Genomic DNA, 24,618 nt, shown 5'->3' with positions numbered 1-24,618 from the left:
CGTGAGAGGCAGACATTCCAACTGATTAATTTTGCAAGCAATACAAAATGGGATTGCATCTCGCTTTGTGGGTGGTTTGCCCGTAAAAGCATCAACAGTCTGTGGACTGTCTGCACTGAAGCATGTGCCTGTCCAGTAGCAGTTACTATTGTCTGTAGCACATATTGTTAAAGTTGTCTACCTAACCACTACTTCAGTTACATGTTTTAAATAATTAATTCAATTTTCTTGAGTCTGGATAAGGAGTATCATCAACTAATATGGGACTCACTTTAACCTTCTCCAAAACATGAGTTAAGTGCTCACCAAACCACTGATGTTAATGATAACTGTTAGACTTCTAGCTTTGGATATGGTCTGCATTCAGTAGGCATAGGGGCAGTTTCACAGGTATAAAAATGCCTAGTGTCTGGATCTACAGAATCAAACTAAAACCATGGGTAAAATATTTTAAAGGGGTTTGCTGCATACTCTACCTACTAGAATTACTTCACTCCACCCAAGTAAACCCTCATCCCATGAGAAGCTCTCTGAGCGGACGCTTGAAGTTTAGCCTCAACACAATAGATACAGTCACCATTTTAAGGCGGATTCAGAAAGATATTCAAAATGCAATTGATAAGGAAAAACATTTTTATAAGTCAAGCACCTCACGAACCCTTCAAGCAGAGGAGCAACTCCAGTCTGAAGCGAGGGAGGAAATCAATATTGTAACAGACGTCTCCACATTAGTGATTAATGGCACAGTCTTGTGCGTCACTGTCCCCCACCCTCTCCACCATCATGAGGGCATTCAATGATTCAAGATGAGCACCATGACATGTTTTTGCAAATTCTGAAGCCAATAGGGCCCAGTTTTAGATACCCTAAACCCTCTGGCAAAGTGCAGGCTTAGCCAACTTGAGTTTGGAGATCCAGAAGACTGTAATCCATGAATCTCCTATGTATTACTTGGGGATAGTACAGAGCAAAAATCAGTTCTGCGAGACTACAGAATTATTTATTTTTCTCAGTTGAGTTCAGAAACTCTTTTCAGCATCGATAGACACACACAAGAAAGCCACACTACACATTTGGATGATTCTGATAAACATTAATGTCCTAACCTAGTGTAGATTATATGAATAGATGTAACTATAAAATAAAAAAAACAGTGGCAAGCAAATGAATTAATAAAATATTAATACAAATTATAATACTATGATGCTACTCAACAAATCATTGCATCAAGTGATGAAATCAGTCTTTGTTAACCAATCCTTCTGTTCTAGACCCTAGCTAAACCATCTTATTACCAAAGTGCCTACCTGAGAGTTCTGGCCTTGAACACACATATCTTAGCTCAATAACAAAATTTGTTTCTATTAGCTTCTGCCCTTTGAGATATGATGTTTTAGAGCGGGAAAATATGCAGAAAACGGCCTGGCCTCTGGAGCAGGGACGGCTTTGCTGAAGATGTTTACACCACACACATCAATCGACCTTCACAAGGAAAGCGGAGGACGTCTGTTTGTGCTAGACTGAACTATACTTTTCTGTGTGTTATGAAATGGCCGAACCTCATGATGAATCATGTAAAATGCAAGAATTAGCATAAGAATTGTGTTGCACACTGACTGAATTCTACCACACATTATGAATCACATTAATAAATGTATAGGAGCAACTGATGCACTATCAACCAATAACAAAGGAAAACATTATATGATATACATGTGCAAGTAATACTAAATGAAGCTAACGTTTATGACTGAAAAATATCCACTCAAACACATGAATATGCAATACGGCACAAAATTAAAGAAAACACATATCAGTGTCAAGCAGTTTCAATAAGGTCTTCAACTAGAGTCTTTTTCACAAGTCCGGCCAACTTGGGGAACGCAACTGTCTGCTTTTCCTAGCAGGACCCTTTCAGAGATCAATCTGTCTTCTTTCCTAATAACCCTGTGATGAAGGATCAGGATCTTGTTTCACAAATGGGGCATTATTTTTGAGGATGCCAGGGTTCCATCTTAAATTTTATGCCACATCTATCCACCTTTCTCCTTCAAAACAGATCGTTTCAAACACTGATGTCTTTTCACAGTCAGGGAGGATCAGGATTTATTATATAGACAGGTGAATCAGGAATGCTCTCCACATCCCAAAGGCTATGACAAACATTCTCCTGTTCAAGAAAAAGGCAGAGCTTTGTTCCTTGTTATTTACCTGCACAAGTCAAACAGATGGTTTCTCTACAATCTTTTAAAATTGGATGTGATTAATCTCCTCTAGGACTGCATAAAGGAAGTAGAATGGATGGCTCATTTGCATCTGGAGTAGGCTTAACTTTCAGCTCCACGTTTTCCTGTCATTGCTGTTTTCTTGGACTTCAGTGGAAAAGTTTAACTTTCTAGCATACTGCCTTTTGGTTCAGCGTCAAGTTGCAGCCTCAAGTTTCAGCCTCATCAGCCCCTTGGAGTTTCACCAAGCTCATGAAAATGGTGGCAAATTTAAGATCTGGAGGACTTTGGGTGATTATCTATTCAATAAACGTAATATAACCCACTTATCACAGAACTGTTCTCTCCTCCTACAGAAAATTTCCCTTCAGGATCTGATTTATAACCCTCAATGTGGAGAAATCAGACATGATCCCCAATATTTGGACTGAGTTTCTGGTAATACTCTCGTACAACTAAAACTGAGCAAGAAGGAACTGAAGAGTCGTCCTACGGGAGCAGATCTTCCTCAGGATGTTGGCTTAAATAGTGGGACTTTTGGCTTCATCTAATCATGCTTTTTTTCTATGTCCTCTTTATTATTGGGCTGTACAACATATCCATTTTACATTTATGCAAGGGCTTTTGTGTACAAAGACAATGCCCCTCTTGTTGCAGGGGCCAGTCATAACCTGCAGAGGTGGCTAAATCAGAAGAATGTATGGGATGTTTGAGTCATTTCTGGCTCCTCACAAAATCTGGTTTTAGAATGAGACACCAGCAAGAGGGGTACTGGTTCCACTAAGTAGACCTTACCACCTAGGGCAGATTGTGCCTTCAAAATTATTGTCCACAACCCTTGACAGGTTCTTCTGCCATAATCCCTCAACAGAACGCACAACTGCATCCTCTTATGGGGAGACTAAGCCCCTAATTACGACTTACCGCCAGTGCGGTCCCCCTCCCGTGGCCCCTATTAAACCCCTTTGCTGCCAGGCCTTTTCCCCTCCTGTGCTGAGCCTTATCTTTTTACTATTTGGGGCAGTTTGCGCTTAGACCCTCATACCTTTTTCTCCACATAAGCTACCCATGCCAAATTTGCGTCCTTTTTTCCCAACATCCTGGGGATTCTAGAAGTACCCAGACTTTGTGGGTTCCCCTGAAGGAGACCAAGAAATTAGCCAAAATACAGCAAAAAATGTGTTTTTGTTTAAAAGAAATGTGGAAAAAGGGCTGCAGAAGAAGGCTTGTGGTTTTTTCCCTGAAAATGGCATCAACAAAGTGTTTGCGGTGCTAAAATCACCATCTTCCCAGCTTTCAGGAACAGGAAGACTTGAATCAGAAAACCCAATTTTTCAACACAACTTTTGCATTTTATTGGGACATACCCCATTTTTACTATTTTTTGTGCTTTCAGCCTCCTTCCAGTTAGTGACAGAAATGGGTGTGAAACCAATGCTGGATCCCAGAAAGCTAAACATTTCTGAATACTAGAAACAAATTCTGAATTCAGCAAGGGGTAATTTGTGTAGATCCTACAAGTGTTTCCTACAGAAAATAACAGCTGAAATAAAAGAATATTGAAATTGAGGTGAAAAAACCAGCCATTTTTCCCCACGCTTTACTCTGTAACTTTTTCCTGCGTTGTCAGATTTTTTAAAGCAATATACCGTTACGTCTGCTGGACTCTTCTTGTTGTGGGAATATATAGGGCTTGTAGGTTAATCAAGAACCCTAGGTACCCAGAGCCAATAAATGAGCTGCACCTTGCAATGGGTTTTCATTCTTTACTGGGAATACAGCAATTCATTTGCTGAAATATAAAAAGTGAAAAATAGATATCAAGAAAACCTTTGTATTTCCAAAAGGGGGACAAGATAAGGTGTTGAGAAGCAGTGGCTATTTGCACATCTCTGAATTCCGGGGTGTCCATACTAGCATGTGAATTGCAGGGCATTTCTCAAATAGATGTCTTTTTTACACACTGTCTTACATTTGGAAGGAAAAATTGTAGAGAAAGACAAGGGGCAATAACACTTGTTTTGCTGTTCTGTGTTCCCCCAAGTCTCCCGATAAAAAGGTACCTCACTTGCGTGGGTAGGCCTAAGGCTCAGAACAGAAAACACAACAAGGACACATCACATTTTTACATTGAAATCGGACTTTTTTTGCAAAGTGCCTAGCTGTGGATTTTGGCCTCTAGCTCAGCCGGCACCTAGGGAAACCTACCAAACCTGCGCACTTTTTAAAACTAGACACCTAGGGGAATCCACGATTGGGTTAATTGTGGGGCTCTCACCAGGTTCTGTTACCCAGAATCATTTGCAAACCTCAAAATGTGGCCAAAAAACACTTTTTCCTCACATTTTGGTGACAGAAAGTTCTGGAATCTGAGAGGAACCACAAATCTCCTTCCACCCACTATTCCCTCAAGTCACCCGATACAAATGGACCTCACTTGTGTGGGTAGGCCTAGTGCCCGCAACAGGAAATGCCCCAAAACACTATGTGGACACATCAAAATTATCAAATACAAAACTGTTTTTTCTGGAGGGGGGGGGGGGGGGGGGGCACCTGCGTTTTTGGTCCTGGTCTCAGCACCCATATAGGGAAACATACCAAACCCCGACATTTCTAAAAACTAGACACCCAGGGGAGTCCAGGGAGGTGCGACTTGTGTGGATCCCCCAATGTTTTCTTACCCAGAATCCTCAGCAAACCTCAGATTTAGCTAAAAACAATAAATCAAATTTTTCCCACATTTGAAGGTGGGGTCACCACACCAGGACAAATTTCCTACCACCCAACGTTCCTCTCAGTCTCCTGGAAAAAATGATACTTCACTTGTGTAGGTAGGCCAAGTGCTTGTGACAGGGAAGAGCCAAAAAAATGTCGAAATTGAGGGGGAACCAAAGCTGGTCCAAAAGGGCAGTTTGAAAAAAAACATTTTTAGGCTGACAAGTGCAGCAGAATTTTTTATCGGTATAGATGAGACAATGCTGGGTGGCAGGAATTTTGTGGATTCCTGCAGATTCCGGAAGGTTCCATCACAAAAATGTGGGGAAAATGTGTGATTTCAAGCAAAGTTGGAGGTTTGCAGGGCATTGTGGGTAAGAAAATGGTACGGGTGCATGTGAAGCAAACCACCCTGGAATCACCCAGATGTTTAGTTTTTAAATGTGTCTAAGTCTTGTGGATTTTTCTACATAGAAGCATCCCAAAGTCCATAAAGTGCAGCCCTCACCATTCCAAGTGGGACGATTTTGAGAGTTAGCCAAGCTCTCATGGCCCAAATGTAAAACCAAAACCCACAATAATCAAATGTCCTCTTGCTTGCCGTGGGATAAGATGTTTTAGTGTGTGGGGGGAGAGCTGAAAGACTGTTACCCCCTTCAGTTGGGGTGGTGGCATAACCCTCGCATCTAGTAGACTTTCTGACCCCCCCCCACCCCCCGGAGTGTGGATTGGGTGTGATTGCCCCATCTGCCCACTGGTGGGCAGAACAACTTTGGCCCCATTTATTTGGGGTGGAGGTATGGCCATGGCATGAAATTCGCCTTAAAAAAAAAAAATACTCCCTGGTGCCTAGAGGTTTCTGCCCCCCAGGGGGCAGAAGAGGCCTTGAAAAAATGTGTCCCCCTGGGGAGCGACCCTTGCCCAAGGGGTCGCTCCGCTTATGCCAATTTCCGTTTACAAAAAAATCCCTGGTGTCTAGTGGGCATTTCAGCAGCCAGATCGCTTCACGATCTGGCTTCTGAAATGCTCGGAGATACTTCAAAGGGAAGGAAATTCATTTTCCTTCCCTTCGAAGCCTCGCAGGCCCCCATCACAGGAGCTTCCAGTGCGATTGGAGGTGGCTTCTGATGAGGTCAGTGCGCAATCGCGTGCTGACGTCATCAGACGCCACTGGGGGAGATTGGGGGTGGGGGGGTTGGCTTCCCCTTCCATCCCTGCCTTGGGGTCACTCAGTGCTCATGTGCCAGGACGTAATGGTTACGTCCTTGGCACAGGAGCACTGTGCCGGTGGACGTAACCATTACGTCCCCGGCACAGAAGGGGTTAAGAGTTTCCCGCTGGGTCTGGTTCCGTCCAGCGGGAAAAAGCCCACAACATTGACACCGGCTCAGAACAGAGCTGGTGGCAATGTTGTGGTGCGCAGAGTGCATCAGCACCCGTTGCTCTTTCCACTGTCTGCAAAGCAGAGAGGGAAAAGCGTGACAGGGATAGCCATGGGGGCCGCTGCACTGCCCATGGCAAGGGCACGGTCAGTGCAGGGGCAACCATGGGCCCCCTGCACCCAGTATCCGCCAGCCTTTAATCGCCAGCGGAGAAGGGACTCGTAATCCCCAGGGAAGAGCTGCTTGCAGTGCTGCCCTAGCAGATTAGGACCGCCAGCCCCTATACTGGAGAAGTAGAGGTTCTGGCGGTCCACCTATCACACAACCACCATGGTCATAATGTGGCTGTTGGACTGTCATATTGGCGGTGGTCCGACCGCCCACCGCAGCCTTGGCGGTCTTAGGACCGTCAGGGTCGCAATGAGGGGCTAAGTCTCTGCAGTGCAATATATCAATATCCCTAGAGGAATAAAATCCCAGATGCTGGCTGAAATTGCAAAACGTTTGGCATTATTGCGGAGGCTACAATCTCTCAGTGACAGTAGATTATCTTGAAGTAACAGAGAATTTGGGGGTAGACTAGAACTCTTGGGCCTAAGCAATTGTATGCTGCACAGAACCCTTTTGAGGTTGATGTAACTCTAGGGTCTCTGTGGAGTAGACTTTTTTGTTCTGTGCCTTAATGGTCAACTTCTCAAATTTTTCAGGTGGAAGTAATTTTGATATGTATGCTGTAAAGAGTGAAAGCATAATTCACAGTATGGAGGGGATTCTTCAATCCTTCTAAACATTTCTTCTATCTGTTCAATCTAGCAAGCCAAAGTCACCCTCTGGTGAGCAGGGTCCTTCTTCACTCTGCGGCCTAGTGTCTTTCTGCAGTTGTTGGCAGGGCCCATACCTTTCAGAACAGGCTGTTCATTTGATTAAACAGGCTTGGTATGAGGCCAAGCACAACTCACATTCCTCTGCAAGGCTCAGCGGGTCAAGCTTGTGTTTGGAACAGGACAACAATCCTGTAGGGACCAACATCTTAAATGTCCTTCTGGTGATGGAAGAAATGTCTCACAGGACAATTAAGTCTTTTTATTTAGGGGCTAGATTAGAAGATCAGTTGACCTTCAAGCGTTTTTGCTTTAAACCCATTGGGGAAATAGCTTCTTTATAAGACTTCACCAAACAATTTGTGCATGCAGTCCTGTCATAGTATGAAAAAATTACTTAGCGCAAATAATCATTTCAGCTGTATTAAGAATTTGAAAGTGAGGATTACCCACACTGGGTATGCCTCTGTTATTGGTATTGATGATTTCTGTGTCTTGTATGGTGTTTGTAATTGTAATGTATGTGACCTTGTATTCATTGTTTCCCTCACTTTTAGTGACACTTTGTATTTTTCCATTGGTTATCTTATGGTCTTGTAGGGAACAATCAAGAAGCAGTGCCAAAAAGTTCAGAAGATGGTCTTTGTTCGCTGCAAAGTAAGATAATGATCATCAGTATTAGGGAAGGATATCTGTTATTTTGTCTGCTCATGCATACTGTAGTTACTATGGTGGTTCTGGATTGGCTACTAAAACGTGAGGAAAAACATTATCCTCACTCTTGTGCTCTTAACAGAATTGAAATGTTTTATTTGCATAGAAAATGTTATAGTATCCTCCATATAAGAATACAACCTGTCCTGTTCAGTCCCTACATGAAAACTACCACAGCAAGATAGTTCACTACAAACTAGCTTGGCTTTTGGCACAAAGAGACACAGTAATCTTCACAGTTCCAACATCATAAATTTAAGATGCCCACATGGTTAATTCCCCATTCTGAAATTCCCAAGAAATGTTAATGTCTGGCTTTTAATGATCAGGGAATGACCACGTTAGTCGACATTTCGACTCCTACTGGAATTAACTGTCTGGGGCCTTCATCAGGACAAAGAAATGGCAGAAAGTCACCTACGAGCAAAAGTGTCAACAAGAATCAGCCTCAGAAGGGCATCTAGGTCTCAATTTTGTGCAAGAACAACAATGGGTGTCTTACCAGTCCAGAGCCGATCTGCATCACTATAGTCCAGATCCTCAAAGGTCTTGATACACGTATGTTGTGTCTATAACAGAAGTACAATGAAGCCCATACTATTAATCAAAATGGGGGTAAATCCCTCAAGGAAAAAGAAGAGGAAGCAGCGAAGAGTCCCTTCAGTAGGATTCCCTGGTAAAGAGCATGATAATAGATGACAAGCTAACTGGACATTAATATTGTTATCAAATTTCTTTGATGATTTTCATGAAGTTCCACTCATGATCTTGACCTCCTTTTTTGTATATACTGTATATGTTTTCATTCTTTCGCGTTTGTTATATTCAATTTGCTTCGGCATACTGTTTTTCACTATTCACTGCGCCAACATTTGGATCACTGTTGTGTTTTGACAGTTCAGTCTCTCTATAGATAAATATATAGAATTTACTACTCTTATGTGTTTTCAAGAAAGTTGTGTCTATTTGTTATACTAGACAGTATTGCAATGCCGTTTACCAAAAAACCTTTCTTGTGAATCCCATCTGCATAGGAATAGTATTCATGTTATTATTTTCCTGGCATAACACTTTTTCAATTGTATTACCCTTGTTCTCTGTATTACAGGTTTCCCCATTGTTTGGTTTCATTAGGCTTATATAAACGTTTGATCTTCATAACTTGTGAATATCGTTGATTATTTTATGAAGAGGATATGTGAAATATTTCACAGTGCAAAAAGCTGTTGTGACCATGTTTTTTTCTATGCATCGTTGTGTTGAATCTGTTAATATTTTGAGCTAAGTGAAATCCAAATGATGGCTACTATTTTTACTAATAGTCTCCGAACTGTACTGTGGGATTTGTTGTGTTAAAGTCAGAGACTATTTCACATAAACTTTCTTCTGTTGAAGACCAGATTATAAAAATGTCATTAATTAATCTTAAATCCATATAAGTGTTTTTCATCCAACCATGGTCTTCAAATACATGCAATTCTTCAAATCTGGACGTGAAAATGTTGTAGTTGCTTAAAGCAGCAGGACCTCCTCGTAGCTATGAAAATATATTGATATCATTAACCTCACAGTACCCCCTGTATCCCATCATGCTCCACAGGTGACAGTTAGTTCAGGTCAATTTTGTGGATACAATAACAATTTCTGTATACAGACAATTGTTGAGAACTATAATGGTTTCCATCTGGGGAGTGGGTTGCTTATGACTTTGATAAGGATTCCACTGGAAGATTACTAGGATTACAGGTAAGCAATGTATCCTTCTCTTCCAGGGGATCCTTATCAATGAACGCTGAACAGAATAGCAAGCCCATCCCAAAACGTGCGGACTTGGAAGCCGGAAAAAAAGTTCCAACCTTTAGCCAAACAGATTTCTTAATGAAGCCTGCCCTACCTGGTTGCCAGCACTAGCATTTAAATCCAGACAATAATGCCTAGTAAATATATGGGCAGACTTCCAATTAGCAGCATTACAGATTTCAGAAACTGGCACATTTCTTAATAAAGCTACAGAAGCTGCCTTTCCTCTAGTAGAATGTGCTTTAGGCCTAACTGGAAGAGGCCTGTTAGCTAACTGACAAGAAAATACAATACATGAAACAATCCACCAGGAGATTGATTGCTTAGAGGAGGGTAAGCCTGTGCATACTGGACCATAGGTAACAAACAAGTGATCTGATTTCCTGCTACTCTTGGCATTGTCTAGGCAGAATTCCAAAACCCTCTTTACATCCAATGAGTGCAAAGATCATTCAGCTAGATTTGAGGGTTTAGAAGAGAATGTAGGAGGAAATGTCTGATTATTGTGAAAGCTTGAGGCTACCTGTGGGAAAAAAACTGGGTTGAGTCCTCATAACTACCCTGTTAAAGTGAAAAACAGTAGATGGCAACTCTGAAGGTAAACTTTGAATTTCAATTACCCTACGTGAGGAAGTGATAAGACACCAAAAAAAGCTGCTTTCCAGGTAAGATGCTGCAAAGAGGCTTTATGAACTGATTGAGGGCCCATCAACTTGGAAATGACAATGTTGAGTTCCCAAGGGGGAGAGGGATTCCTGCTTGGAGGAAACACATTTTTTAAACCCCCCCAAGAAAACCTTTTATGACGGGGATTCTGAAAAAGTAAATTTGTGAAGGAGATGTTCTGTCAGCTGTGATGGCAGAAAGGTGCACTCTGATAAAAGAGAACTGTAACCCTGATTTGGCTAAGTGAAAGAGATGGGAAATGAGCACATCCTTCTGACACGTAATTAGATTATGATTATGTTGTGTGCACCACAAATAAAACCTCTTCCATTCAAAAGAATATGAACGTCTGGTGGAAGATATCCTTGCCTCCCTTAGAATGTCCATACACTCCATGGAAAGACCTAGGTGTTCTTACTGAAGAGATTCGGAAGCCATGCTGTCAAGTTCAGGGGGGAGAGGATGGGACATATCTGTCCCCTAAACTTGGACAGGAGATCCTGTTGACATGGGAGTTTCTTATGAGGTCTCTCTGAGAGATGTAGCAGGTCTGTGTATCACCACAGGCAAGGCCACTCTGGGGCTATGAGAATCACCCTGGTGTGAGACCAGTATAGTTTGAGGCTCACTGTTGGGATGAAAGGAGTTAGTGAAAATACGTAAAGAAATCTCCCTGACCAGTTTATGAAAAGGGCATTCCCTTATGATCCTGGTTGGGAGTATCTGGACCTGAAGTGGTGGCATTTTTGTTGTTGGCATCTGCAAACAAGTCTATGTGAGGATAACCCCACTCCTGTCCTATTTCTCGCATGACGTCATTGAAAGCCCAATCGTTTTGGTCTTGAAAATTTTGACTGAGATCCTCCTCTTCCTTACTTTGGGTTCCCTGCAGATGGATGGCTGTTATTGTGAGATTTCTGACTAGCAGCCATATCCAGATGATCTGTGCCTCCTGAGAGAGAGAGGACGAGATGAGTTCCCCCTGCATATCCTGGTAATGCATTGTTGACGAACAGAATGCCCTTGGTCGTGAGTGCTGGGAAGAAGGACTCCTGCGCCAGATGGATAGCTCGGGTTCCAGTATATTGATGTGTTATGTTTGTTCTCTGCCTGACCACACATCACGAGTCTGAAGGAGACCCCTATGAGCACCCCACCACTGAAGAGGTGCGTCTGTAACAAGTGTTTGACTGGGAAGTTCCTGATGGAATGGAACCCCCATCCTGAGATTTCTTCTTTGAGACCACCCTGGAAGAGATTGATGTGTTGCTTGAGAGAGTATTAGTCTGCCTTCCCATCGGTTGGACAACTGATGGCATTGATTTTCCAGACACTACTGTAGAGGTCACACGTGCAACCTTGTGTTGGGAACTTTAAATATACAGGAAGCCATTGACCCCCAGAAGAGAGTAGGACAAGGGGACTTCAGAAGAGTGCAAAACTTAAGAGTCTCTCCTCCAAAGGATACACTCATGCAGACTCCGTATCCAGTTTTCCTACGAGGTAGTGTAATGTACGGACTGGTTTGACTGTTGATTTCTGGAAGTTAATGTCAGGACTTAGAGTTGAGAGCGTCTTCACACAAAAATGGAAAGTTTCCTTTGTTTGAGGCAGATTTATCAACCAGTCGTTCAGATATAGATAAATTAATATCTTGTGTCTCTTTAGAAAAGCTGAGACGACGGCCATGCACTTTGAAATTGTTTGTGGTGCAGATTTCAGTCTGAATGGTAGGACTTGTATTGGTAACGGCGAGACCCTACCATAAAACAGACATTTTCGCTGCTTGGTGGATATTGGGATATGGAAATATGCGTCTTGCAGGATGGTTATTAAATTCTAATGAGATTTTTCTGACTTTTTTAGTCAAAAAGAGGAGAACTCAGTGCTCCAGGACCTAACTGAAGGAGCTGAAAAAATGAACTAAAACTGTCACCTGTGGGGGTATGATGTGATACAGGGGGTACTGTGAGGTTCTCAAAAGCATAATGACAGGTTTTTGTGTTTACTCTTTAAATGCAGCTTATTGGTTAACGCACCCTCATATTTGCTTTCCTTTTAAATAAAACATTTGTAGAAGGTTTCCTATAGTCAAATTTTTTCTTCTTGAATAATATGAATTGTAATGATTATCATCCTTTTAAAAGACAAAGTTAACGTAATCTGACCATTTTTTTTACCCATTTCTATAGGCTGCAGTATATATAAATACATACATATATATATATATATATATATATATATATATATATATATATATATATACACACACATTATATTTATTATCTCCAGGGTCCCCACAAGTGGGCAGGAATATTCAGTGCTTATGTCTATTGATAAGGATCCCCCTGAAAATAATTTAATTATACTCTGCAACCAAATTTTCAAGGCTTTAAAACAACAATCTGGCATGCATTTTGGCTTCAATCTTCAGCAATAAAATAAGTATGCAGCTTACAAGCCTATTCCTCTTATTTGAAGACTGGTTGCAGAATAGAAACCTACCAAGATACTGTAACAATTTGTGATTCGACAGATGATTTAGCTAGGTGAAACAGGACAGAAGCCCAGAGGATGTCCTTCAAAGACACTATTGTAAATCTCTTTGAGACAAGGGAAGCCATTTCAATTATCGTTTAAGAACATCTCTCTCAATGAAGAAAAAATAAATCAAGGTCCCTATACTGTCAGGGTCTTCTCACTCACTGGTAATGTAGGATCACATACAAGTTATCAATGTGCTTGACTATAGTAGTTACTTGAATAGGATTCCCACAATAAGAGGGCCAAAGAGTGTTGCGTTTTTAAGAGTCACTGGATCTGTAAGCTTGGTGGATATCTACTCATCATTTATTTCCAAAAACAAAAACAAAAAAGTTTGAGCCGAAGCTAACAGACTTGTACAAGTGCTTGAGAACCTTCATTATCGCTTTGTCAGAGGGCTCATCACCACAGTTGCAAGTTTTCCTAATTTCCCTGTTCAAAAGTCTGTGGAAAAACAATCTCAGTTTGTCTGAAAGTCATGAAAAGTCATCCAATTCAATATTTTGAGTTTGATAGCTAGCTGCGCCACCCAATTAATAGTAAGCTATACCCATAAAGAAAACTGTCACAGGGAAGCGGGGGGACACTGGACAGATCAATACACCAGGAAGATGAAGCAATAAAAGCCAGACAAGCGCTATACAAATCACACACAATAGGACCTCCATGTTGCCATCACCACCCAGCTGATTGTAAACTTGAGGAAAAACTAGGTAGCAACCAAATGTCTTGCTTTCTGTTGCATGATCGCTGTCAACTTTGGGCACAATTCTTAAATTACTGGCACCAAGGATGAGACAAAAATGAATGTGCAATCTAAGACCGCATTCCTAAATGCTAAAAAATAAATTAAAATTCCCCATACGTATGATACATAACCATCATGTGTTGCTTGACAAAAAAAAAGAAAAAAACATAAATAATCCTGTATTTAGTTTTGAATATGGATGTAAATAAAAAATCCACAAGTATAACTGTTGGACCATAACAATTAGAAGAATTACTCCAACTAGACGGTTTGTATGGAATTACTGTGAATGGCAACCAGTGTAGCTAGACAAAACACATAATTGAGCAAATAACGCATCAGGCCTCCCTTGTGGTACCGTTTGCCTTTATAACTGATGTCAGGGACCAGATAATCTCAGCAGTCAGGTGTAAGGATGAAAGAAGTGGAATAAGATTCCAAGATAAAAGTGATGCTCTAACTGTACAAAATGTCTATTTTCAAAGACTCCACAATCATCTTTCCCCAACAAGCCAAGTTTCAGGCTAAATTTACTCTTTCATAAAACAAGCGATGGCTTTCAGAAAGATGCTAAATGAATTTAGGAGTGCTGGTTTTCAGCAGAATTGATCAAAACGGCTAACTTAGACCAATCCAAATCTTTCAAGCTTGGCTCTGCGTTCAAGAGGAGTAAATAAATCTTTAATAATCATTCCTAAGAATTGGTAAGTTTTGATGTGAAAAGACTGGTGTAGGGGAAGGGATGTGGGCATGTTCAACAGAGTTCCCTATGTGGGAAAAACAAACGTGCATTTATGGTGGTCACACAAATACCCAGTAAATACCTCACAATAATGACATTTCGGGACCCTGAAGTCTTTATTCTCTAAGATGCAAATATACATTTATGTTCCCCCAAATACAATCAGACCCATCTTTAGAGGTAAGAAAGATCTTAGCAATGTCTCTGGTGCCACAAGAAGACCTAGGCAGAAAGGACTTTCAATCAATGTGTTTCCAACTTAAACTGGCTACTGAAAAGACCTCTTGGAATAACAGGAGAATGTTGCCCCTTTTCAAAACATTTTGCAGACCTCCAGAATCATATTCTGGATTACACAAAGTCAGCCCCCTCGCAACCCACTTTCAAACTATTCTCATTACAAGGAGAAGCTGACAACAGCAAATGGGACACCTGATAAAATAGTCGATGGGCAGGACATTCTGTATGAGCAATAGGTTCCTCACTGATTGACCTGAACTCTCGAACATTAGATTTCTAATTAAAAACCCATAGTTCCAACAATATAGTACTTATTTTTTAGGCACAACGGGTGCCTTGGTAGTTTCTGGGTCTAGCTGCAACAGGATCTATGGCTGCGTCAGATTAAATTACAAATATAAGTGACTGGTTAAGGGTCTTTCAACCAGTTAACACCAAAGATAATGGAAAATTGTAGGATTTTTTCTAGGAAGATTGACTAAAAGGTTGATCTGTTTTGGACCGTATTAAATCCACTAATAACTTTCGCCACAAAGTGATTACTAGGCAAGGTGGAAGTGTGAGATCTAACATCCATGTCAAGGGGCAATTGCTCAATTAACTTGTGCTCTGTCATATACGGTTCAGCCTTACCATCAATCCCATACTTTGGAGGGGGGGGGCAGGTCTCTTAGCCTGAGTGAGTTGCTTGGGATGAATTGCAGAAGTAAAAAGACCAAGAGGTTTGTACTTAAAATCGATATCAAAGATTCTTGCGCATGTGTGACTCTTACCCTCAAGATCATTCACCATTTTTTGCAATACTTCCAAGAGAAAGGCAAGTTTGTCAACAATTGGCTGTCAAGAGACAATATGAGCTGCTATTTTAGATTCGTCTTTAGTTGCATTTGAGAGTGCACCAAAATTACCCAATCTGGAATCAATGTAAGCAACAAAAGTACCTACTGCAAGAAGTTAATCAGAATCTCTCATCTGCCCGACTTCCAAGTTAATTCTGCATTTGTGGTCTCCGATGTGCATAATAAAGAGAAAACCATCACCACCTTTCCAATGCAGATCCCTGCAAGTGTATAATCAAGTAATGCAGAGTAAGGAAAAATGAGAGCAACTGCCTTCTTGATGCCCTAACGAGCTCTGTTGATGCCAGAGGACGAAAAACCCAGGCAGCATCCCGCATCCATTGGCAACACACTGACATATGATACTGTTTTTTTTAAGTCCTAAAGGGCCAATTAGAGGACGAGTTGATGACCAAGTGCAGCCTCCGTCAACTCTCTTCCTCACATTGCAATGTGATCCAAAAAGCTGTGTTGTACTCCTCGGGGAAAATGCAGCAAACAGTCTAAATGGTCCCTGAAACACAGGTAATGCACATTAGTGCCACAACGATGTATTGCTTCGTGCTCCAATGGGGTAGGAAAGTGGTTTTCATGAATTTGTGGGCCAAACTGAGTTAGGTTTCAGGGCCAAGTTTCACCTCCACCAACCAGGGTGCAACATTTGTGTAATTTGGTTAATTGTACTTGCATGACATTTCAGCAAAATTACACAAAATGCAAATCTGTCATTTCGTGCTATATTTTAACACAAAATTTGCAATTTTGTCAATTTTTGACATGAGGTGCAACAAAACCCAAAGCACTGAACATCAGCCGCTCACATTCTGTTTTCGTATGCGTTCTAGGTACATTTTTAAAGCCAATGGCGTGTAATTACACAAATTACCGTAATTTAAATTTCGCCCAAGCCTACAATAAAAACACAGGCAAAATGCATTAGTGCACAGCAACTTTTTTCTTTATCGTGTAAAACAACTTCGGTCGCCATGACAGCATTATAGTACAATTTGCAAACATCAAATTTGTGTTATTTTTCCAGTTAACGTGAGATTACAGTTGACATCCGTACACTTTAGTTTTATCACAAAAGAAAACTAGACCCAATGTTCTTATTCATTTGCTCTTTAAGACATTGATGAAAAGCTATTGCTTTGTTTTTTGGGCAGTGATCAGACGTGCCCTAGAAATGCCAAGGGGAACATGACGACAAAACTTACTAAAAGTTGTGCGAGATCTCCATGGGCAGCTTCTAATCTGCGCTGGCAATCGGGTATCATCATTCTGGATTCTTGCAACACTTCAATCTGAAAAAAATGAAATGCAATTAAATATGCAGTTGGTACCAATGCATTAACTTTCATTCTGCAACAACTCCCAATCCTTTGACCAATAACGTCTCATGGATCATGTACAGATAGCACCCTTACAAATTCTTTCCACAAATATCCCCTTACTTCTTACATAATGTGACGCAGTATAATGGCACTATAACACTGATGTACCACAAAGGGTTTTCTTGCACACCCACACTTGTTAGGCACCGGGGGGAAATGATAAGAGGAAGTACTTGTAACGCACAAGACTTCATGTGTATGCATGGTAAAAGTGAACAGCAGCTAACATGCTTTGGAGTTTTCCCCATTGCCAGAACAAAATAGTAGATATTGTAAGAATCACATTTCATTATTTTCATCTTCCCGTTCAGGTAACAATGTTTTTCCGATCACTAATGATAGTGCTTTCAAGTTGATAGGGTACATGGGGGAAGGCATGGCCGTATCCTACTCTGCACAGAGTGCCCATTCCAGTCATCATCCATGGGTCGTGTTGTTTTTTTTATTATATGTATTCACACCAACTTCCATACCAGAGAGGGGAGGGGGTGAGAAACAGATTAAAGGAAATGCTAATTTAATTTGAGCTGACAAATGTCAATAAACTGCGCCTAGAAGGGCAGAAATTTTAAAGTACAAACTGTGAAATATACAATGACAAATTACCACTACCCACAAAATAAATGTGATCAAACCAGGAAAAAAAAGAAAATACAGAAAGCGCAACAAAGACAATGAACACCTAGAATGTACATTTTGTACGACAAAGCAGAAAAGCATCAGCTAGGCATAAGTCCCTGGGCAGGGATTACACAGCTCCCCTCCCCGACACACACATTTAAGAACTCTAAATGTGTAACTCTACAGGTAGCTCGTAGATACAGTTTTATAGCACCGAGCAGCCAAATCCTGCATCAGCCTAGAAGCCAATATCCAACCGGACACTGCTTGGTGAAAGTATGCCCAGAAGACAACAAAACATTCGAGCGGAGTTCAAGCTCGGGGATGTTTCTTACTGTAGTTTGATCTTATTGACACTGATTAAACCCTAGTCCCAAACGGGATGAATTCACCAAACTGCTGATTTCAAAAATTAATGCAGTCAGCAATTCCGTTAAGGAACGTACACAAGAAGAGAATAAGAAATACCCTTTTCTTCTTTTATTTAACTCACCACCTGGAACATCCAAATGCATTCGATTAACTCAGTTTTTTGTTTGTTTTTTGTTTTACAAATCACGCCTCATATCCTTCTCTTAGGGAGACTGAGTGCTCTAATATCCCGTGTCTCCCATTATTAATCACTTAGCGGAGAAGGAGGGACCAATGTGGTGGCTCAGTTAAGAACTAGCTCTAGATGCACTTTACCCCCAAATGTGGCTGCCTAGTGACCCAGATTGAGCATTCCAGATTCCAAACCCCAAGCCAGGGACAACAAGTTGAACATGCTTGACCTGGAGGACATGTATAACCCCAGGTCCTCTGAATAGGTTCCAGTGGAGATAGTGGCCGTTATTACGGGCAACAGGCTGCTCAAGTCTTTGGATAAAGAAGTGAGAAGGCCTCACTCTGGAGAAAGACTGAAAGACCCTGGTCCGTGTATTTTTCAAATTAGGGTCTCTAAAGTATCAATACAAGAGCTGGACCAGCAAACCGTGGCAAGATATGGAGACCAAAATGAACTTACAAGGTCCATAGATTTCAACTGTGAATAATTTGAATCTCAACTGAAAGCTTGCAAAAGTGCAGAAAAACATGAAAATACCAAAATATCTGACAAAGTCAGCTGGAAAATCAAATTCAATGCAAAGAAAAGCGTGAGAGGCACGTCAGTTACAGCTAATGACGGCACTAAAGGAGCACCCATATGCATAGGACAAGTCTATATTTAGCCTTCATCCACACAAAGCAAACATTGCTGAAGCCTCGAAGAGTCTGGCTTCAGACATAGTTCTTATTGTTCTTGTTTACCGTATTTTTAAAATACCCACAATCCACAGCAATAGCACTGTACCAAACGAAAAGGCCGTTTGGATCAAATAAACAGTGAACACAGGGAACAGCTTGTACTTCAAACGGTTGATGCTGTACGCCAGGAACATGAAAACTAAAGAACAAAAAAATGATAAAAGGAATTTCAGAACCAGGAATGCCAGATGCAAAAGTACAAACTGAATGCCTGAAGATAAAGTGAAGCCCGGTGTAGAGTGATATCATTAGATAAAAATCATATGAAAAGGTACAACACATGAATGGGGCCTCAGCAATGGGCAAATCATATAATGCAAGCAAGAGAAATTCATTAATACTGTATGACGCAGCAATGAGTTTACATGAGAATACCTTTTAATAGCTTTTAATACCACTACATTTCAAATACATAACAAAAGCTGAAATTAATACACAGAGGAAGAAAAATTAGATGCATAAGCGCTGACAAAACTCAGTGATATGAGCCAGAATCAGAAAACATTTACTGAATAGTTACTAATAACCATTACAAGAACTAGATAAACTTTGAGCCTATAGATCAAAAAAATAATACTATGAGCACACTTAAAACAAGCATTGGCAGCGCCATCAGGTTTCGTCCTTGTGAAATGAATATTTTTATTTTTCCCGAACTGTTGCATGTAAACGGTCAGCAGTGGTGAGGGGAAGACAGATGGCGAGGGTGGGAGGAGACCATACAGTGCCATGCACTCAAAGTGCTGAGTCCACGCTGCAGGGCATGAGCAGAGAAGCCTTAAGACTGCCAGAGGAGGTAAACAGCTGCCAAGAAAATCGGAAGGGTGACCAATAAGAAGCAAGGAAAACAGAGTGAAGTGGAAGCCAACCAATGGTAAGTATTGATAAGTCATGGGTGGGCTCTAAGCCCATTTTCAGTTTTTTTTTTTTTTTATTACAACAGCTTTCGCAGGCAGAGCATGCGCACTGTAGGTGAAAAAAAAAAAGCACTAGTCAGAAACTAAAGTGTATCTAGCGTTCATGATTAAGACCTAAATTTGGTGTTGAACTGCTGAAAAGCAGTAAATGGCAGTGAAATAGTTTGTTTCTACTTACTTTGAAAACGTACCTTTTGTAATAATGCTTTGCCCTTTAGTGCTCTAAATATGTATATTCAAAGCACTATCTGCATCCCTTTATAGAAATGTATACATCTCAAAACAACAAAACAATGTTGAAAATCTCAAAAGAACATATTTCAACATGCTTTGCAGTTGAACACATGCCTAGTCTAGTGGCACACATGTATACACAAATGAAGCTGCGACTGACTTATACAATTAAACAATAACAGATTTTTTGTAAAGACATGCTGTATAAACCTGCATTGATATAATCTTGCTGCAGGCAATGTTTGTTTTAATATTAAGGAAATCAGCACTAAAAACGGGCCCAGCAGACCATAAAAGAGGTCCGAAAACAACAATCATTTGCAATGCAACATGTTTCGCATGTTCTTGATTTAGAGCTAGTGGCATTGTTAATTCATAACTGGATTTTTCTTGCCACATAAATTGGTCAACCCTGTCTCCTAATTTCACCTTTTCCTGTCATATAATTCCAGTGACCCAGCATTTAATTAAGGCACTTCCATTTACCGTCTTCCTCTATCTTAAAACATAATGTGTAGATTTTAAGAGCTGGAAACAGAAAAGTGGGGGGAGAAAGCATTGAGAGTAAACAAAGTAAAGGAAAGAACAGAGTGAGATAGGTGAAACAGACCCTCCCAAATGAAGATGGCAGATAAGAATAGATTTAATTGACTCCCCCACGTCCTCAAACAGAAGTCAGAGTGTGGAACAGCAAGGAGCACTGCAGAACAGCAAGATATGCATTAGCAGAGTTGTATGTGAACCCCAATACAGCAATATTGGGATGCTTCAGATCAGGATTGGGGGTATAGACAGAGCTGTGTCCCCGCCTAGTGCTGGAATAACAGAAAGGCAGCGGGTGAGGAATGAGAAATGGAGCACTGTGTAATTCCTGGTATTGGAATAATGGGGCGCTGCAGGTTAGGGTTGAGGTACACTGACAGATGTATGTGGGCTGCAGTACTAGAATAGTAACTGGTACACAATGTCAGAAGTGAGTTATGTTAATGGAGCTGTGTGTGGAACCTAGTATTGGCGTGCCAGTGTTCCCGAGTGTTAGCCTTGAGGTGCCCTGGAGAAGCTGCAAGTGGGGAGTGGCATTGCCTCTGAACTACAAAAGGAGTCCTGAAGGGCGTGTGTCTGAGCCTCAGTACTGAGAAGAAATTGCACTGAATGTTAAAATTGATGGATTCCTGAGGATCTGTGGTGGTTCCCATCAACAGAGGCGTTTGATGTTAGACTTGAGATGCACTGGCTGAGCTGTGTTTGCTCTTCTGGGTCCATTATTGGCTTGGCAGTGTGACTGAATATCTGAATTGAGACACTGTAATGGAACTGTATGTGAGCGGGGTCCCAGTATAGGTAATATACTAACACTTTTGACATATCTGTCCTAATCTTCCATCTTCTGCCATGTTAAATTTAGCATGGCAGAAGGGTAGAGACCGAGACACTGAAATGAGAGAGGATGAAGATTGGGCTTCCCTTACAAATTCAGTAAAGACCTTGTTAGCAAAAGGCTGCAGATTAGTTCTTCCTGAGCAGTGCCATTTGGTGTATGTTAGAAGTGAAAATGCAGTCAAGGGTGTAGTGAAGCACCCACTATCCCAGCTTGCGTGGGGGTGTAACTGGACAGATACCATTTTTTTTTCTCTCTTTTAAACTGTGAGTCGAACGTTGCAAGGCGGAAACAGAAACTAATAAATAACAGAATGTAGACAGCATAAGACAGTTGTGAGGTGAGGCCAATGTGTGACAAAAGTACCAGACAGAAAAGAGAAACAGATTACAGAGAGAAACATGATAGATGAAAATCGCAATGAAATGTAGGTGAGAGGAAAATGGAGGTAAAACACAAAGGAAGAGAGGGAAGAACAGAAAAAAGAAAAAGATGAAAATAAAAAAGCTGGATAGAAAGAATGTTGAAATGAGCGAAAGAAAAAAAAAACAGAAGTCAAATGAAAAGGAGAAGAGAGAAGGAAAGATAGAAGAAAGGAAAGAAACTTCCCCTAGGGAAACAATTCCTGGGGACCTTCCTTGAAAGTGTTGGGATCACACACTTCTCTCTCGCCCATTGACAGCCATATATGTCAAAGTGGGAGGTGCTTTATTTTTCTGCCTACTCCCTTGATTCAGTTTTTTTTAAGGTGAGTAAGTATATAGGCAGGGCCATTCCTTTTGCCTGTCTCTCACTGTTACTTCAGAAAGTCTAATGACAGACTGGTGCAAAAATATTGCACTTGATTTGAGGATACTTCTGCTTGGAGCCAGCCCCACAGCCACCTGCTATGAGAGACATCATCCTGCATAAAGGCTGTGTCTGAGAAACAGCCAGAAAATAACATCTGAAACAGAACTGACCTAAACCAGTTCTGAAGTCTTAGACAGGACACCCACATCCCATCTTTGAAAAACATGTTTAAAAAAAGTGGGATTCCATCCGCTCTACTATGACTGAATTCTAGGTTCTACTTGGCCAAGTAAGGAAGTGTTCTGCAGAGTACTCAACTCTGATGTGTGACCAGGGCTGGTGTATGCCAGGTGGTCAGCTTTTCCAGAGGTGAGGGGGAAGCACATGTAGGCTGCACTTTCTGTTGGAGGGAGTTGAAGGTCTACCTATAGCCGAGAAGCCTGCCTGTTTGCTAATAGAGGGAAGGAGAGTGCCTGGTCCCGCAGGAGGAGAGACTGTCCAGAAGGATAATCCCAGCGTGTTCCCTGCATGACGAACACTCACAAACAGCTGACTTCAACAGAAATCAAAGCCAGAGGTGACCCAGCCTGCAATGGCATCTCCCAGTCTCTCTGTGTAGTTTGTACATGATTGTGACTCTAAGTAAATGTTCCTATACATTTTATTTTGTAAGTGGAAATAATTTATCTTGTTAGAAGATACATCTTCTCAGGTCCCCCTCCTTTTTGTATTTCATTTTAAATACGTTACCCTTAGCCTTTTTGTGCTGCAATTCATTTAAGCATTCTCTTATTTTAAATTAATTCCTTACCTTACTTGATGTAATGGTGATTGATATAGTTTCTACACTGGTGCAGAGTCCTATAGATTCATTTTGGTATTGTGATTTAACTACCTTGGCAGCCACTGCTCCTCAACATCACATTGGCTGACACAGGACAGAAGCATTTCTCAATAATCCGACAACAAAGTGTCACTATGTGGATTCCAAGAAATTCATAACTTCTTTGGTCCACAGGTCACAAAAAACTTGTCCTATACTTTTTCCTAACACTTGTTCTAGGAACAAGTGGAATGTTTAGTCACAGCCAGCACAACCTCGATTTTTACATTGATCAAAAAATAGGTAAGGACCCTCATGCACGGTGGAAATGAGCACTGAAACTCAATTATGTCAATGAAATATCTGACCGGAGTAAAAAAAAATAATAAAAAAAAAATAAATGTATTGATGCCTTCATTGACAACTTCCAGGCTTGTCACCGGAGAGTGACACACTCACCACAACTGTATAACATTTTCCACCTGTGGGACAGTCCCACAACAGATGTTTTACCACAAGGGAAGATCTGTGTTAACCACTCTTCCCACATATTTACTTTATTTATTTACATATTTGTGGAGCGCAAACACTCGAGGGGATATCATGGTGCCAATATTGCTGAGAACTCTAATGTCTGTGACCAGGGTTTTACACGTTTGGATTAATTCAGTTAAAGATTAATCTGGGAGAAGACAGGTTTTTACTTTTTTCCTGAAATTCATTTAGTTGACAATGAGGCGTGTGTGGAGAGGTAATAGATTCCATTGGGCTGCTGCTGGATGAGAAAAGGAGCAGTCTCCTGCCCTTACTTTGTTGATGCGCTTCGCCTTGGCTAGTGCCAAGTTCTGTGATCTCAAGTGCCGAGTTGTTTGTAAAATTCTACTTAGGAGTGTGGAACTGCTGGGCCCGCTTTGTAAAATGCTCTGGGTGTGTCAATTAAGTTTACATTTTGCTGTTTTGTGCATAGGTAGCCAGTGGAGGGTTTTTAAACAGGCGGAACTGAATCTAGCCTTGTTGCAGATGATTCTGGCTGCTATATTTTGAACTACCTGAAGGCGTGAGAACAGATAGTCGCCATGCCCACAAAAAGCGCATTCTCGCAGTCCAGTCTACTTGTGAATAGGGCCCGGACTACGGTTCCATGGCACCCCAGTCCACAAGAATCCAGTAGAAGAGTTTTCTCAGGAGTTTAAATAAGCCAAAGCATTTGCCACAGGTTTCGTTAACTTGCTCCTGCATGGATAAGGAGTTGTTGAATAAATCCCCTACGTGTTTTGCCACTTTCTTCGGCTCGGGAGCCTGGCCCAAAGCAGTTGGCCATTAAGAGGAGTCCCAAATATGTTGTGCACCACCAAAGAGCAGTTTCTCTGTTGTTCCGGCATTTAATTTCAAGCAGTAAGCTCTCATCTAACTTGACACCTCCATAAGACAACTAGTAAGATTTTCCCTGGTTTCCTCATGTTTTCCCCTACCGAGACCAGTTGAGCAGATCTCAAATCCCCATTTCCTGACAAATTCTGAGATGGATGAGACATACACATTGAAAAGTATGGGGCTGCTACCTGAGATCAGAAGATGAAAACCTGTGAGATCATTCAAGTACCACTGAAATTGGTTTGTAGATTGGCTGCAAATGATCTGCTTCTGATCCCTTATCAGCTTTCCATCAACGTTTAGGCGCCAGTTCTACTTGCAACCAGGAATGGAGTTTAGATTAGAAAACAGACAATGTTGCT

At 41.2% G+C, this 24,618-nt stretch overlaps 1 protein-coding gene across 1 annotated transcript in view; it reads right to left on the bottom strand.

The window, feature by feature from the left end:
- Positions 1–24,618, bottom strand: part of TBCA (tubulin folding cofactor A) — a 381,863-nt gene that overhangs the window by 50,328 nt on the left and 306,917 nt on the right. The window contains exon 3 of the mRNA XM_069223407.1: positions 16,654–16,740. Within this exon, the coding sequence (XP_069079508.1) occupies positions 16,654–16,740 (87 nt within the window). The remainder of the gene's footprint in view (positions 1–16,653; positions 16,741–24,618) is intronic.

This window comes from Pleurodeles waltl, chromosome 1_1 (genome assembly GCF_031143425.1).
Source record: "Pleurodeles waltl isolate 20211129_DDA chromosome 1_1, aPleWal1.hap1.20221129, whole genome shotgun sequence".
Lineage (NCBI taxonomy): Eukaryota > Metazoa > Chordata > Amphibia > Caudata > Salamandridae > Pleurodeles > Pleurodeles waltl.
This window is presented reverse-complemented; position numbering and strand designations above follow the sequence as displayed.